This window comes from Hetaerina americana, unplaced genomic scaffold (assembly GCF_022747635.1).
Source record: "Hetaerina americana unplaced genomic scaffold, ioHetAmer1.1.p SCAF_1, whole genome shotgun sequence".
NCBI classification, from domain to species: Eukaryota; Metazoa; Arthropoda; class Insecta; order Odonata; family Calopterygidae; genus Hetaerina; species Hetaerina americana.
Genome location: NW_027286069.1, coordinates 4819114 through 4833132, shown reverse-complemented (window position 1 = coordinate 4833132; position 14019 = coordinate 4819114). Strand labels below are relative to the sequence as shown.

The 14019-nt window shown below is 41.9% G+C and overlaps 1 protein-coding gene across 1 annotated transcript in view; it reads right to left on the bottom strand.

The window, feature by feature from the left end:
* Positions 1 to 2544, bottom strand: part of Piezo (piezo type mechanosensitive ion channel component) — a 175267-nt gene extending 172723 nt beyond the window's left edge. Inside the window, exon 1 of the mRNA XM_071584971.1 lies at positions 2441 to 2544. Within this exon, the coding sequence (XP_071441072.1) occupies positions 2441 to 2444 (4 nt within the window). The 5' untranslated portion in view covers positions 2445 to 2544. The remainder of the gene's footprint in view (positions 1 to 2440) is intronic.
* Between the last annotated feature and the right edge of the window lie 11475 nt (positions 2545 to 14019).

Below are 14019 nucleotides of genomic sequence, written 5' to 3'. Positions count from 1 at the left end.
CCGTGTGTATAGCAGTTTCGGAGATTAGATTCGAGAATGTGTGCGGCACAAGAGCTGATTTGCGTCGAAATTAATCACTTTGATAGCGCATTGGATACTAGAGCATAAGAAACAACTTGGCCAAAAATGAAATTTCCTGAGCCAAGACGTACGTCAATATTTATTTATCCACACGTAGAGACCAACCAAATCATCATGACTAAATTGATGAAGAGTGGATGACAGCTTAAAATTTTCGCTGAATACGAGGATAATACTTTTTCAGTGAATACCTTATAGGGCCATCCGGAGAACAAACTCACCTTCTCCTGTTTATTTTCGAAAATTACCACAGCTTGAATGCCTCTCGGAAGTCTTCCCACAACTTTTCAATGAAAAACGCCACCTCTAATTTTTTCCAGCTTCCAATTGTTGCAAATGCCACGATGCGGAAGCTCTGAAGTTAGCTTGGATAATAAATATCTTATGTAAGCAGAGATGCTTCAATGACGTTACTGAGGCATTCAACAAGTTTGGAAAAAAACTGCTACAGGATAATTTGAAAAAAAAACATGTTTTTGACCTAGGTTTTTTCGAATACATTCACTTTTATAAAATGTTATCCGCTAAGTGTTTAACGTTTCATCTATTACTTAGGTAACAAATTTCAAGAATTCGGTTGGCATGCAAAATTCGTGTTTTTCAGCTAATAAATTCATAGATATTCATTTCTTCGAGTTTAATTTGCAGGAAATCCACCTTAAAAACTAATTTTAATCCCAATACATATCTTACATGACGGTGACAGAGAACGGTACCCATTCTACTAAAATTTGAGACACGCAGCAAGGTTTGCATTTTTGCTAATACCATTACCGTGAGATATGGACCTACAATTCACTTGAATATTATTCCAAAACGCACCATATGGCAAGAAACAACGTTGGGTTCCACCATTGGAAACAGATTCGCCGACACTGTAACTGTTCCCAAACGAAATGCCAACACCGATGGTAACTGCCGATGCACCCCTTAACACTACGCGGGGCCGATGACTCGATTCACCCAACCAAGGCGACGCAATAAAAATATGCATTACACGAGTAGCAATATGGACGACAGGATAAACTGAAGTTTGAAAAGTCGTACTTCGCTATATTTGCGGGACATTAAGACAAAATAGAGCAATTTTCAATTTATTTTAATTTTCTGTAGTATATAATGAGATTGAAATTAATTGACGAGTATGTTAAAATGAAAAATAAATGCGGAAAGGCAATGTCTACGAATCATTCCAAATAACAAAACCTAACTGGAAAAATTCTTGCACTAAGGCTTTTTAAACAATTAAGACTTCTCTTCGGTAACATATGTTAGATTTTCACCATTGAACGGCAATGATAAAAACGACGATATTACCCGCTTTCTTTCAAATATAAGAGACCAATCCATGATTGAACCGTTTAACGAAATTCGACACATTACGAATCTATAGAAAGCAGCCGGTTTGCGGAGTGATGAGGAGGTTGAGTTATCATCAAATTCCGATACTCTGCTCGCGGAGTAAAGTTCCCACGCTAAATAAGTCAGCCCGTGTCCCTCCCGCTCCGTCTCCCCTAGACGATGCGGAGTTTGGTGCGAGGGCGCGCGATCGATGCCGCCCGTACGGCCGAAACGCCCCTGCAACGGAATTGAACCCTCGGACCGCACACGCGAGACACGGAAATAACACACGCCAATCGCATTCCTTCCGATTTATTCCTCCTAAAATAAGGGCGATGGAAACGATAAATAGGTCCAAGCGCGAAGAAGCGAGCTATTAGACTCCGCCAGCGGCTCTAAGGCTAACGGACGCGAAATACTGATTGACGCACGTCAGAAACAAAATTGGCGACAGATGACAGACAGCGGTGTCTTGGGGAACGACACGCACAAGATAAAAGAGTCAAAAACCTCTCTCCGGAGGAGCAGAAACGTGATTTCGCACGGAAGAAGAAGGTGCATTACGCATGGACTTGAGGGGTTCACGGAATAAACTGCATAAAAACGCTTCAGACAAGATAAGAACGGTCCTCGTCAAAATTCAGGTACACCGTGGTGAGGATGTGGAAATACTGATCTTAAAATACAAGTTCCACCGTTACTATAACCACACCTCACAATCATCCTTTCTATTAAATATATAAATATATATATATATATATAAACAAGCTTTCCCCCCCAATTGGGAGCTCAAATTACTCTCTTTGGAGCGACTGCATATATTTCACCACAGATTTTACACGCCAGACAAATCCGAGAAACGCGATTCTTGACAGTAAGCTGCGAAATCCTAAACAAACGATAAGAAAACATCCTTTCGTAACATACACCACAGTTTCAAAACAGCAAATGCACGAGTCACACTCCAACAGAAGTGGAAGATAGACGAAAAAAAGAAACATGCTGCGGCGGTCGTTACCCATGGTCGTGAATTCGCCGCAAGGCCTTACTCTCGATGGTCCGTCAACGCATCCGCGTCCGCCGCGGCGGCCCCTGTCAGACTGCGTGGGTGGAGTGCACTTCGCCGGCCGGGCAGGTCAGGCGACAGGGAACATGTCTGGGCGGGGGAGGGGGTACGACGACGGGGTAGGGGGCAGAATTCGAGGGGAGAAGAAGGAAGAAGCCTCCTAGCCGAAGAGAGGGCGGCGGGGCAGGTTCTAAGTCAGTGCTCCGCCCCCAGGGGCGAGGGGTTCCCTGCCCTCACACAGCATCCGAGACACCGAAAACGACTTTTGGGTTCCTCACTGAGAGAACTCGGGGAGCAAGGACGGCGGCCCCCGCATACTGCGGTCACACACGCGCAACAGAACGGCGGAAGATGGATTTGCGGGTGGACGGGAGGGAGAGAGAGGGGGGGTCGCGTGGCCGGAGGAAGAAAAGGGGGCGGCGAGGAAGAGGGGTAGTGGAGACGGGGACCCTTCTGGGGGTGGAGTATCGGCTGTGAAGATCTCCGAGGAGAGAAGAGTGGCTGCGTCGTCAAGAACGTGCGCGACTCAAGCTATGAGGGAGGTTCCTCCACTTCCTGCCCGCAAAACCCTCGCCGCGGACGTTTTTTTCTTGGAGTAAGCCGTGGCCACACTCTCAAACACACTCGGCCAAAGCACTCGCAGGCGTACTTTTTTTAAATGGGCAACTCCGAAACACCGGTGCGAATATCGCAGTTTGCTAATTCATCCGTACACATTCAACAAATTCGAGTGCCGCCAGAAGTGGCAGGAGCGTCATTTTAAAATGTTCTCTTCGGACCGGTGATACTGCTGTTTCAACAATCTGCAGAAAATATACCGCAAACGATACGTACACCTTGGTTGAAAGAACACGGCACGACGTGTCGACGGCTTGCGAGAAAAGAATTTACGAAAGAGAACGACTGCCGACTTGAGACAGAAGACCGCTCGGTGATTCCGGGAATGTTTTCTCTTACGAATCGAATCCTCTCGCACAGTTGAAATATTCCTGGCACTCAGCCACGTTCCGGCCGACACCCAAAGGCGAATGCGAAGGACGAAGTACCCCTTCGCCGTGCAGGGGGGGAGGGTGAGCGGGGAACGCGGAGGGCGCGCGGGCGACTGGTGCGAAGTGCAAGGGCCGCTCGCGACTCCTTTCGCGGGGGGAAGCGAACGATGCAGCGGTGGGGAACAATCGACAGCCTGTGAGCGCCGGGGAGGGCGTATCGTAGGGCGGAGAGGGTGGAACGCTGATACTCTCGCTCCGCGATGGGATGAACACACAAGACACTCGCTAGCGCGACAGTCTGCCTTGGAAAACACGCACGTTAGCCAACCACGTCGCCCCCCCCCTTTCCCCCAAAGAAATACCTGCCGCCTTCACATCTCACTCCCCTCCGCAACCACGTGACAATCCACGCCCCCGCTTCCTTCCCCAATCTCGCATATCCCCTCCACTCCCCGCTCGCTCGCCCTTCCGCACGCTCTTCCTCGGGAATATTACTCACTACGCTTCCGTCGAGGTGACATCAGCGAGCCAGCACGGCCACGTCCCCATCAACGCGCAAGAGCGGATTGAAGCGTGGCGCCAAATACGTAAGCCACAAAACGGAAAGGGTGGTGCTAAAACATTTACGGGGCAATCCACGATGGAACAACAGCGGTTTATGCAGACATAAACGCTCAGGAAAAATGCGAACTAGGACGTAGTGTCAAGGAGTCACTCAAAAGTTTTAATGAAGCGATGAAAATTTAAGGATGCACACCTGGACTCTCCTTTCCAATAGTCTAAAGCCGCATGGGGCTCAGTGGTCGACATTGCTCCCGCGACAGAGGAAATTCATCCAAAGCAGAGCCCGATGGAGCCACTCAAAGCAATCGCTTGTGTGATATTTTAGAATATTATTTGAAACTTGATATTCGAGTACCCTTCAAGCCATCGATAGGATGTGTGGCAGGGGGTTAATACACACAAGACTAATTTTGACCCGAATATTTTTACCCCTACCGCGGTCGGACAATGTTATTTTGATCCCTTATCGTTCGTGGAAAAAAATGACATGGGCCATTTGAAGGCCATATTATCAAATTTCGCTCTGACACGACTCCTTCTACTTCCATCCGCATCGTCCTAAACCATAATTGTACTAATACCGTGTGTACGTGGTGGCTCGTCGTATCTAGGTGGAATTCAAGATGCCATTTTTTCCACGAACGATAAGGGATCAGAATAGCATTGTCCGACCGTGGTAGGGTCATATTCGCGTCAATATTAGTCTGATGTGTATTCACCCTCGGCCAAACACCCTAGCGGTGGCTTTCAGAGTACTCAAATATCAATTTAAAAAAATTCTAGGTGCAGGTCCCATTTCAAATGCAAAACTAGCGATGTGAATATTTCCTCATGTTTAATCATGAATCCTGATAACTGAAATAAGACATACTTTACGATAGAATACAAGATAGTAAAAATATAAGAGAAAATAATTTTCAAGGTAAAATGATTTTATAAGGTAGCATTCCAGTTATTCCGGGTAGATTTAAACTCAATGGACTCAAATTAACATGCTGAGCGTGGAAAACGTGGCCAAAGAGGAAAGAATGTTCGCCTTGTCACGACAACGCCGAAGAGGCATCCGAGGAGCGAATACTTCCCAGCACTGATAACGTCGTAATCGCCAGCCCGTCTCCCAAATTCGCAGCCTGTGGAACCGAGACAGACCTCGCTTTTGTCACACGTGGGACGCAATCTAATTTCCTAAGACCTTCTTCAACGGCAGTGTTACGAGAGAATCTATTTCTCTTTCTTTAGAACTCGTATACAACTCTCGGCTGCGTTACGGTCTTATCATGAAATTTATTTTTGGGGTTATAAAGTGTTCAAGTATACACCTATTATCTAAATTATTTAACCTAATTTATGCATGCAAACCACAAAAACTTGACATAAAATTATTACTAGGCCCTCATGAAAAGGCAGCCCACCATCTTAACAAAGAGCCCCGATGACATTTCTGTTCGAGATCCGTAATCTTGTTTTCCCAAAATCACGTCAAGGAATGTGCGGGACAATAATTAGGGGACAGGTTTGAATAAAAATAATGTTAAATTTTTATTGTCAAAACAAAGAAGATAGCGATTAAAGCAAATCTATCAGACGGAAGAAACGTTGAAGACGATAGAGACTGGAATATGAGTACAATACGGGTGGATACACCTAGGAGGTAAAGGCTTTTTCACATGTGCTATTCGCATCAAATGCGCAGTTATACTTCGAAAATAGTGTTACTTGCGTACAATTTTACGAACCTTTAAAACTGAAGTTGGAATGTAAATGCGTATACCCAAGTGAAAATATTTTTGGGTAAGAAATATTTTTTGTAGCAAGAGTTAGTTTCGCCATTCGGATCAAAATTAGTCTCGTGGATATTCACCCTCTGCCACAAACCCTAGCGGCGGCTAGCAGGATACTAAAATTTAAAAAATGCCTTCCTGACCACCACTGCTCAAACCTAGTTCAACTTAAATGAGAAAATTCTCTCATCCCTTTTTGTTACGAAGAATTTTAGTATGAAGCATTAACCAGTACGCTGCGCCGTATTTATATATAACATCATTATGAAGTTTGCAAACCCAAGCTTGATATGTTCGACATGGTTATAACGTACCATTATTGCACAAACCATTTAATAAACGCACGATAGAGCAGAAAACGGCTTAATTACCATGTACTCCTGGAAAAAAAACAATTCGATTGACAGAGTTTAAATTATAGACAAGTATAAATAAATAACCCAGCTACAGCAATAGTCTCTACGAACTCTTAGCTTACTGCTACGACAGGGATGCATCCTAAGGCGAAAGGTAAGGGCATCCAAATAACAGTAAGGATTCAAATAACGATAGTTCACTTGGTTAAGTAAGATAAAAGTGGACATCCTAAGAGGGAGTATTCTGCTCACGAGATACCTTCGTGTCAATCTTCAGGACTGTGGTGACCGCAGGCACGGGGCAGAGGATTCGATTTCATCGATGCGCGTCGCAACTTCATGCATGGAGTGATTTGCACCAGTGGCAGATGGCTGGCTCCGTGTGAGTACACGCTGAAGGGAGGAGAGAAACCTGGCTTCCTAAGCCGCAACAGACGGCGTCTCTATGGCGAGCCTCAACGCCCATATGTCTCTCCACCGACTGCAGACGGCAATATGTTAAAATTTTAGATCAATGAAGCAAAAGAACCCAAAAAAATTATAGGTAGTACATGAAAGACTCGTTGTACGCGTTAACTTTCCCACAATATTTCATGTACAAGGATTTACGATACCCATTCGCATTAGTTTTTGCTTTTAGGAGATACATACATCTCGGGTCTATTACTGTTAAATATGCATACCCAACTCTTTTGTACAAACGAATTTTTCTTCGTTACAGTCCGTTACCTTGGGAAGTGAGTTACGCCCCTACTGGTGAAAATTTAAAGGAAGGAGGCAAGATTTAAAAGGATAAAATTGCAGGAAGTCAGCAACACAACGAACAGTCTGTGTTCGCAGTACAACTAACAAACATCATTCCCACAAAATCGGAAAGCGGGCGATTAAGTACCATTTTAAGCGAAGGAAATACCAGCCTCATGTATTTCGACAGTGACCAATTTAAAAAACGAAATCCTGATTATTGAAATAATTCATAAAACGCATACTGTGATAAACCGAATTAATCACTTTTGTGTCGGTAGCTAAGTACCCTTTATTTAAAACACACTGATAATTGTAATGAACACACCAGCAAACACAATTAATAAATAGCGTGCTTACGCAATACTAAAATGCAACAAATACCCTCATTATGTTGTCCTGTGTCTACTGGCAAAACATGAAACTCCTCATCTTAGTTTGGGAGTTTTCAATGAATCGGAATGCACAGTTTCAGAAAAGGTAGATTCGGCGAGACACAACTTGCGCTTTTTGTTAGTGATATTCTTATTTCAGGAGAGAGCAATGTTACGGAGGACACGATTTTTCTACATCATTAGAAAGCTTTCGATAAAGCACCTCATAATAAACTACTCGCATAGCTAGAAGCATATGGCATAGACAAAAATATTCGGGGTTGGATTGAATACTTTTTGAAAGTCGGGTTCAAAGAATAGTGATAAATGGAGTTATGCGGCAAGTGTATGGGGTCCCCATGAAGTACGATTAATTACCCAATTGGATCGCGTGCAGCGTAGAGGAGCTAGATTTGTAAAATATTGTTATGTTTGTAAAGTTTAACTTAGTAGGGTATTCAAAATATTAGGGCAGCTAGGCTTGGAATAACTAACGGAGCGAAGGTGAAATTACAGATTAAACTCTAGCATAAATTGAAAGGAGGTCTCTTTAGCAGTGATGTTGAAAATGTCTTATTACCCCCATCATACAGGTAGCTACTACTAGCCCTACCTGTACTACGGTAGGAGAGACCATGTCAATAAAATTAGAGAGATTAAGGGTAGAACAGATAGATTTAAGATGTCATTTTTTCCATGATCGATAGGGGATCATAATAACATTGTCTGATCGCGGTAGGGTCATGTTCGGGTAAAATTAGTCTGGCGTGTATTCACCTCCTGCCACACACCCTGGCGGTTGTTTGCAGGGTACATAATAAATAAATAAATTAATGAAATTCGAACAATTTCAACGTAATGATAAATCAACATTTATTAAAAAAACCAACCTGATCATATTAACCTTGCAATTAAATCGGTCCCTTCCCATATCACGGTCATATCCCTCTTAGTTTGCCCACAAAGTTGCATAGAAAAACGTTCTTCAGCCATTTTCGTCCTGATTTTTCGTAATGTGAGGCTGATTGTCTATCGGTAAAGAAAATATTGAGAAATGTGGAAATATAGGAAGACATTTTGCATAAACATGAGTACGGTTACACACTACGATTAGAGAGATTAAGCGTAGAACAAATAGATTTAAGTTGCCATTTTTTTCACGAACGATAAAAGATAGGAATAGCATTGTCCGACCGCGGTAGGGATAAAAATATTCGGGTCAAAATTAGTCTGGTGTGTATTCACCCCCTGGCACACACCCTGGCGGTGGCATACAGGGTACTAAAATGTCTACGATAAAACTGCTGGCGAGGTTCATCCACTGAATTGTCTCTGGGCGCTGACCTCTGCAGTGCGGGGTTTTGGCGTTCCATAATACGCGTTTTGTCATCATGGGCAGGACTCCCTGAATTTCACAACGGTGCCACATTTCAAGACAAGAACCTGGAAGGAGAAACTGCAAGGCCTTCAAGAGGTGACATAACTTAAAACTCATTTTAGGAAAATATCAATGCCTAAAAGGCACAGCGTTTGTTTGAAAACAGCAAGGCACGGAAATTGCCCTTCAAGAGTGCAGACAAAGCTCCCGCAGAACCGGTTTGACCATTACACCATGAGTATGCTGTCCAAACTTCACGACTGAGTGGAACCTCCGCTCATGAGAAGGATTAGAGAAAATATCTGCTCGATGGGCTCGCAATGATGCGAGGGGAGAATGATGGGGTGGGGCGGGAGGGAGGAGGGGTTGGCGGTGGGGTCCGTGGCGCACCCTTTCCACTTTGGCGCAGTTTGCAACGGAACCCGAAAGTCGGCAGTCACGAGAAAGACATACATAAGATCTTAAAAAAAACGCAAAATAACTAGATTTATTTTTTAGACGTTCATTGCTTTGATTTTATATACAATGCAAAGTTTGGTATCAGAGATGAAATAACACGAAAGCTCACCCCACGTTATAATCTCCATTTCATGTCAAATTGTGCCATTACCGTATTGAATTCCAAAACAAAGCCGTATGTAGATACCACTAAAATATGTTTCACTTAAAGAATGAAGAATTCACTATTCAATATATTATACATGAATTACTAAGATTTTCGTTTTTTAAGTAATTAATACTATATAATTTCAGCCAACATTATTTAGTAATGAAACAAATTTAATATTTTAGAAATAAGAAACTTATGGCTTAGTAAGCGGACAGGATGCCACCAATGAAAGTTTATGTTCAATTACTTCATTTATGTCCTCCATTCGAATGTTTGCAGTCAAAAAAAGGCATCAATAATTGTTCGCCGATTGACTGCTATCCTTTAACTGTGTTCCCTATTGTTAATATTTCTTCACATTAGGAGCCAGATGGTTTATCCACGGTTAATCGTTATTTTTCTCGTTCACATGGAGAGTCAAATGGAGTTCCTAGCAGTTAAAAGATAAAACGTTTTAAAGATAAAACGTTTTAAACTGCAAAAATAGAGTCGATTCCAAAAACATTTACACTTTATCTTAGATGCACGCATACGCAATTGGTATCTCATTTTAGCACCCAAACTTTTAATAGTTGGAACTGAAATTAACCAACATTCACACTTGTAACGCGATTCCATGCCAAGTCGTTCACGGACTAGAGAACCAAAAAATTAAGATTAAATCACTTGAGACGAAGAGGAAATGATAAGTGTCGGAAGACGTCACGGAAGAAAACTCATCAATGACAAAGATGGGCGATGTTTACGGGGGGCTTTATCTTGGGCGACGCGCAAAAAACTCATTTAAGCTCGCCGTGTTTTGGTCGTGGCGAATGTCTCAAATGGTCCACTGCCGATCAATATCAAAAGCGTAGATGACTCTGGCGCTTCTCTACCGCAATTTATTTTTGTTGGCCCCTTTCACTGGGGAGGCGGAACGGGCGAGGGGGGAGCAGATGAGAAGGAACGGGGTTGGGAGGGGGGGAAAACCCATAAACCGAATCCCTAAGACATTGAGGAGCAAGGGTAGCGGAAAAGGAAGAGGAGGGAGGGACCTGCGGCGGGTTCAGCCGATCAAAGGCGGGAAATTGTAAAACGTGGGCTATTCGCTGCGAGCCGAGGCGGACCAAATTGAAACGGTGGGAAATACACGCAGGGTCGAGGAAAAGAACCCATGCATGCAGAAGTGTTAAGGAAAGGAATGAAAGTGCGATCATGGTATCAATAAGCAAAACGAATACAAAATAAAAGGTAGGGACCGAGGCCCATCATGTCACCCTTACTCTCGTTCAAGAGAATAAACACCTCTTTCCAGATTATAAACTCGTATCGCCCTTTTCATAAACTTCTCTTGATCCATAACAACCGATACCTCTGCTCTTGGAATATTTTTCTTCGAAAAACAATTCCAATCTCCTTAGCACCCAAAGCTTTGAATTGACAACTCATAGTTAATATAAACGTAATTATTAATAAATAATTGGCATGTAACTAAAAATATTTATACTTCTTAGACTAAACCTGATTCATGATGTGTGCTGGATTATTTACACAAAACATCGTGATATTTTATTTTGGTACTTAAGTAATATTCCCCGAATTTCACTTAGGAGAGGTCGTGACTGAGGGTAACACCTAAGTATTTAATCGAGGCTACACATTCCATTTTTGTGTTCCCGATGCAGCAGGTGTTCTAAGGGATTGCTCTTTTTACAAAAATGTATCACTAGGCACTTTTTTAAGCTTGATTCTGATTGCCAAGTGCCTCGCCCACGTTGTATATAACTTAGATCATCTGATAAAGCTGTTGCGTCCTCATTATTATTCATATCTCGGTAAACCACTGCATCGTCGACAAATAAATAGAATCTAAACATCTGATGTGACCAGTACATTACTTCCTACATACGGTTTTCTATCAAAAGCCAAAGAAAAAGGGCCCAATTCAAAAACTGATCGTAATAAACAGCGGTTCTCGGGCATATTAAAAAGTTTCTTTGTGCCCCGGCAATACGAAAGGAAGAGCTTCGAAATCATCTCCTCTTATAATTATTCGTAACAACAGAGTTTTTTTCTTATGAGACAGAAGGAAACGCAGAAGTCCCTTTTCCACAATGGTGGAATGGATTCGCCATTCAGGGAAATGAATTACTCAGCACAAATAATGGAGCTCTTACTGCCACCACTTTCAAAAGGACCGAAAAACACCAAAAACTCCGAATAATATGAATGACGGTTTTAAAAGTTTTTACTGCCAAAATTTTAAAAGAATAAGAATACGCTATTTAAACCTTAAAAACGGATAGTGGATTAAGTTCAAAGATATCAACTAAGTTATTTGATATTTGAATGACAAATTTAAAATAGCGATTCATGGAAATTCACATCGGCTTTAATAATTTCTCGCCTCCCTCGCTTTCTTAACATAATTTCTTGAGAGCAGTTTTACTTGCGGGCATACACCGACAAAATCTAATCTGATCGTCTATCTCTAATAAAATTATAAATATGTAATAAAAATAATACAATGTTCACAATACTTGTAGTTTCTGAGCTATCTTGTGCACGTAAACCTATCATATACACACAAACACAACATAAGGTAACTGTGCGAAGAGGCCCTCAAAATATATTGAAATTTGAAAGTCAATTTTTTTCTTGAAAACAAATATTTCCTCCATAGCAGACTGGGAGGAAGAATAGTCTTTAACCTCACAGTTTAAGCAAAAAACGAAAATTTCAAGTGAGACAATTTAGGTACCAGGAACCGTCACAAACAAAATTTTCTTCCCAACTCACGAGACCTTATGCCTTCCTCTTAAGTCCCAAACTAAAGCGCCGAGAAGCTTTTCTTATCCGCTATGTTCCAGTCAGTTGGAAGGTCCTGGGATCCCGTCATTCACCCTCTTTCGTTTGCTACACAATGCAATTTTATTGCACATCATGCGCTGCCTAAAGATCACAATGAGGTCATGAAAGTGGAATTAGTGGTGTCTTTCCAGAGATTTCACCGGCATATGCTGAAGTTTTATTGCTATAGGTTTTCGGTAATCTTGTCACCTATAAGTCCCAAAACCAATCATTTGATCCAAGAGTGCTTCTTAGTTGATTCAAAAAAGAAATTAAGACAGGAAAGAATTAAAACCTCAATCACGAACTGACAAGATCAAAGAATACAAAAGGAAGATGGTCTGAACATTTATATCGTACGTTAGAAAGCAGACTTAGGCAGCCCAGCCCAAAACTTAAGAGGGGCATTGGTGGACCGATGATAAGATGTGTTTTGGAACTCGCGGACTATGGCCTAAACTCACTCACGATCTCCCTTGGGTGAAACACTTAGGGGGAGTAAGTGGACAAGCTAACAAAAAACTAGAATTTATTGGAAAAGTACTTGGCACATGAGATGAAAAGGTCAAAGAGAAATGTTATCTGTCGCTGGTTACGCCTCCTTAAGAATATGCGGCAAGTATATGGGATCCTCACGAAGTTTGATAAATTGCGCAATTGGATCGCGTGCAGCGTAGAGGGACTAGATTTGTAAAAAGGTTGTTATAATAAACTTAGTAGCGTATCCAAAATATTAGGGGAGCTAGGCAGGGAATCACTCACGGAGCGAAGGTTAAATTACAGATTAAAACTCTTGCATAAATTGGAAGGGCGTCTCTTTAGCAGTGATGTTGAAATGTATTATTACAACCATCGGACTACGGTATGAGAGATCATGTCATGTAAATTTCGAGAGAATAAGTGTGGAGCTGATAGATTTAAGATGTAATTTTTTCCACGAACGATAGGACATCATAATAACATTGTCCGATCGCGGTAGGGTCATGTTCGCGTAAAATTAGTCTGGTGTGTATTCACCCCCTGCCACACACACTAGCGTTGGCTTGCAGGGTACATAAATAAATAAACTCTGAAGTGCTCTTCTTCAAGTGGGGCAACTAAAAATGCTCTCAAGACGCCACCAACGACGAATATGTTTTTCCAGGGGTGTTGCAACTATTTTTGGAAGGGGAGTGGTCACAATTAGAAATTTTCCATTCATCCTTGACCATGTAGTAAAATTTCAAACAAAACCTCATGGAGCTTTGGAATTGAGCGAAAGAAAAGAATAACAAAGGAAGACGATTAGGTAAACGACACAAATAATGGCAGACTGACAGCGAATAATAAACAGTATGAAAAAGTTACCATATTACCCGCCAAAACCATTGTAATTTTACTATTTCCATACTACATGTTTTTTATATTACCTTCTCAATATTGCGATATGGCAGTTTCGTATGGCAATATTCCATAATGCCATTGAGGAATAATGCTTTTACATCAAAAACATATTTATCGCTTAAATAATAAATTACCAATTTTAAAGATATTGAATAATATTCTTTCACGCACAAATTTCTGGGCTTTCCCATATACGGTTGTAACGATAAATCCTAGTCTGCCAATAACGACGCCGAGTTTGCATTTCTGCGACTGACTGATAAAACGCTTCCGCCAGTGTTTCCGCATATTCCAGCGCTCCAAATGGCCTGCCCCGACGCATTGGCAAATGATGCGTTTTCCATTATTTGCGCTAGCGTCATTCTGAAAACTTGTCCGGTGCTATTAATTAGTAAATTAAACTAATTACAATTGAGAATAGAGCACTTTATATGAGAATGGACACCTTAATGTACAAAGAGCTACGCATAACTTTTAATACGCTTCTGAGATAGCTATGTCTGAAAAATGAGGCGATCTTAAT